General features: G+C 44.0%; 1 protein-coding gene across 1 annotated transcript; it reads right to left on the reverse strand.

The window, feature by feature from the left end:
• Positions 1 to 461: 461 nt before the first annotated feature.
• Positions 462 to 3,322, reverse strand: LOC147895493 (serine carboxypeptidase 24-like). The gene is made up of 10 exons (XM_087383603.1): positions 2,920 to 3,322; positions 2,660 to 2,767; positions 2,471 to 2,566; positions 2,295 to 2,387; positions 2,115 to 2,203; positions 1,731 to 2,003; positions 1,500 to 1,639; positions 1,283 to 1,378; positions 1,081 to 1,186; positions 462 to 816 (listed from the first exon to the last, which is right to left on the reverse strand). The coding sequence occupies exons 1-10, from the start codon at positions 3,173 to 3,175 to the stop codon at positions 667 to 669; spliced, it is 1,407 nt and encodes a 468-aa protein (XP_087239729.1). The 5' UTR covers positions 3,176 to 3,322; the 3' UTR covers positions 462 to 666.
• Positions 3,323 to 3,669: the final 347 nt, after the last annotated feature.

The raw sequence follows: 3,669 nt of genomic DNA on the forward strand, positions 1-3,669 counted from the left end.
TAGAACTATATATAATTGATGCGAAAGTTTTAGCATGCCCCTTTGCATGGGTTGAAAGTACTTAAGGCACAAATAAACACGCACACACCTTTGTGAGATAATAAGATACTTGGCTAAGTTATAAAAATCCTTGATAACCAAGTCAATAAGATTGTTGGCCATAGTTATTAGATATTCTTATGTCCCTATGATATCCAAATAATGCATTAAAAATTCTATAAAATTTTAAATTGATATTTTTGAAGAGCTTGATAAACTATGAAGGTTTAGTGCGGCTTGTACACATGTATCAATCTCAAGGCCAAAAGAAAAAGAAGAAAAAGCCAAGCATGTGAATAATATTAATTGGTATATCATAAGCTATTTGTGAAAAATAATCTTCCTCAAGTAAAAATGTTACTTTGAAAGTGTAAAAGGCCTTATAAAGGCTTTGTATACAAGCTTTGGTTTACGATGTGGAGATCAAATGCCTTGAATGGGAAAACTCTTGCATTGAGTTATAATTTCTCTTAAGAAGCTTGAGAGAATTTTGCATGCTATGGTTTATGATGAAGCGTGGCTTGGCTTCCTTTTATTGTCAATCCTTTGGAGGTTATATGGTGGCTACAACTACTGATGAGGATTAGGATCATGGGATCATTTGGTTTCCAATGTAGTGAGATGTGATTAGAATCGGGTAGTGGGCAATGATGTCGAGGTTAGGAAGGAGGAGAAGAGGGCAAGCGCTTGGCTGGGGGTATCCCGCGGTACCAAATGCCCTGCCCCCCTCACCGTTACATACATTATCCCTTCCAATTCCAAGCTGCGTCCGCCTACCTGTATCGACATCATCATTCAATCCTCAGTATTCTTGTGCAAAGATATCTTTACAGCGCCAACTCTAGTAAGCATCGACTCCGAATAAGGGGTGCCGGGAGCAACTGATCTCAAATGGCGGAGTGCAAGGCCGCAGCATTTTTCAATTGAGAAGATGTGAATCCGATCTTCTTGAAAAAACTTATATTGGACGATTCAAACAAGGAGCGAACTCACATGAGCTTCCGGGATAGAATTTTGGTAGCCTCGAATGGCCTTGCTTACCTGAGCTTGGTGAAACCATGCGTGCCAGGGGGTCTTGATCGGTAAATTGAGGGCGTTCAAAGTGTACCTTGTGCCTGTCACGGGAACTCGGCCGTCAATGTCCCCACTGCAAAACCGACGTCGTTCAGACCATCTTACTCATGAGTTGGGAAGCAGGGCTTAAATTTATTGAGAGAATGAGGAAGCGGATCGTGATGTTTACCTATAAACCCAGATCCTCAAGCCTGCTGCGATGAGTTTTTGATAGATGGGTAGAATCGAGAATTCAGAATCTCCCCAATTATCCAGCAATAGGTTGCTGCATGAAGATCGACTTACCACAATCAGAGTGGACATTGGCATGATAGGGAATCGAAGCTAAATCCTAGAAACCAGCCTCCTGAATCGTCGCATGCGGCCAAATTTGAGTTCAAATTTACCTGCAAGTAGTCCAGGTGTAGGGGATCCCTGTTACGTTTGCGTGAAGAGCTTGTTGCACGTCCGGTCGATTGAAATATTTGATTGTATAGTTAGCACCACACGGATCGTATCCAGCACGATACAGTGGCCTTCGCGAGGCCTGATCATGAGAACTTAATTAGTAAATACATTAAAGCCTTTTAGACGTCTCCACTCCCAACCGAGAAAGGGTAGACGACGGATCAACCTACCAATGGGTTATGGCGCTTGGACATTCGCCTGCCGCTAGAATGTGTTGATGTATTAACGCAGATCGGGAAATACAAATTATAAACATCGATCAGGTCGTACTCATGAAAGATACTTTCAACTTCGTTGTTGCAGGCATCTGTCCAGTTTACTAGTCGGAAATCGCACAACTTTTTCGTGCTTGCATACAACTCGTCGGAGATCACGGCGTGACTCCATGCATAATCAACGATACCATCCCAGTCGTGGTGGTCGTCCGTTAACGCATTACCCACCTAGTTCGATGGTCCGAAACATGAGGGGTCGCATCTATTGTACTAAAACAAGTCCTTATGTATATTAAATTATGCAATGCGTAATAGCACCTAAGCAACATGTCTGCTTACCATGAAACCTTTCAAATTGATGAATGGATAGATCGACGGTTCCTTGCTACGATCATATACCAAATTCGCCAATTGTGGCACATAGTGGCCTGACAGTACAACCAGGTCGGGATACAAAATCACTCCGACATCCACACGGCAAAAGTTTCATACAAAGCTTAAAAAAATGACATGTTGCACCTGCATAGCTTTCACCCGTCATGTAGAAATCATGCGACATGTATTGAGGGAACCTTTCGAACCACCGCACCAAAAATATGTAGGCGTCTTCAGCTGAGAGTTCAATTATACAATTGTTAACCGGGGTATAATCCCAAAGGAAAATAGCTCTTTTGAAAACAATGGCTTCTACGTACCCGCGAGCTTATCTCCGAAGTTGTATAAGTCGGAAGACATATTGGTATATGAAAATCCAACACCGGCAGGAGACTCCAAGAACAACATATTCGCTTCTGTATGGTAACAAAAGAATCTGTTGGTGGAATTGCTTAATCCTACATTTGATACAGTCTAACTATCCAATTGATTGGTTGGAGTTGCAGCACCTCGATTCCAGGAATAATAATTGAGATGCAGTTTCGTCCCGTCGGGATCAACTCTGAATGGGCCAAGCTCTTGGGTTGCTCCATCTCCCACGGATGAGCAACCCGGGCCTGCCAACCATAATACACGACGGTGGATGCCATTAAATGATAAAAAGTCTGTGAACAAAGAAAGAGGCAATTCCACAGAAAATTGTGGGCGTATGCTCCGCTGTGGCTATTGCGACGTAAGCAGCTCGAGAGAACTTGAGCGCCTATGATACCTCCGTTAAGCCACAAGACCAAGGGTTTAGAGTGCGGTTCGGAAGCAGCCTCGAAGAACCAGTAGAAAAGTGCTCTGCCGTGGGATTCATTCACGGTAATGTAACCAGAGTACTGGGCGAAGTCGACGGGAGGTTGGCCAGGCAAAGCAGTGATTCTATCTGCATCGCTGGGATCAATTGCAGCAGCAAAAGCAAACCAAGCTGAGTTGCAGGTGGAGAAGAGGAGGAAGAGGCTAAGTAGCAAGGAAGGAGACATGGCAGGTCAGGTAGCTGTGCTTTCTGCGTCAAAGCTACAGGAGGCTGCAAAAGAATGCTGGTGTATGTGCGCGTGTGAGTTCGCTGTGATAGCTGCTAGCTACCTTGCTTGCTCGGAACACATTCGCCTGGAAAGCATGTTTATAATTGAGGTTGCGCAGCAGAAGCGATAGCGGGAAAAGACAAGCTCTTACAAAAGGTGAAACGGCAGCCGTCCAGCTGGTTACAACTCCGAGACTGAAGCTGGCCGATCGAATTCTGCTCCCTGATTGCCGCCTGCTTTCGTCAACCACTTTGATCAAGTTTTGCCTAACTAAATCGCATCCAGCACAAACCAGTGTTACTTGAAACTTTCGCTACCTTTCTGATCCCATGATCGTAATCAGATGTCGCCCAGTACAAAATAGTATTACGATCCAGCGCAAAACAGTATTACGATCCAGCACTAAACAGTATTACTTGATCCTGGACCAGCACAAAATAGTATTACTTGAT

Source organism: Dipteris shenzhenensis, chromosome 13 (genome assembly GCF_047967505.1).
Source record: "Dipteris shenzhenensis isolate YYH24624 ecotype China chromosome 13, Dip_SZ_1.0, whole genome shotgun sequence".
Taxonomy (NCBI): domain Eukaryota; kingdom Viridiplantae; phylum Streptophyta; class Polypodiopsida; order Gleicheniales; family Dipteridaceae; genus Dipteris; species Dipteris shenzhenensis.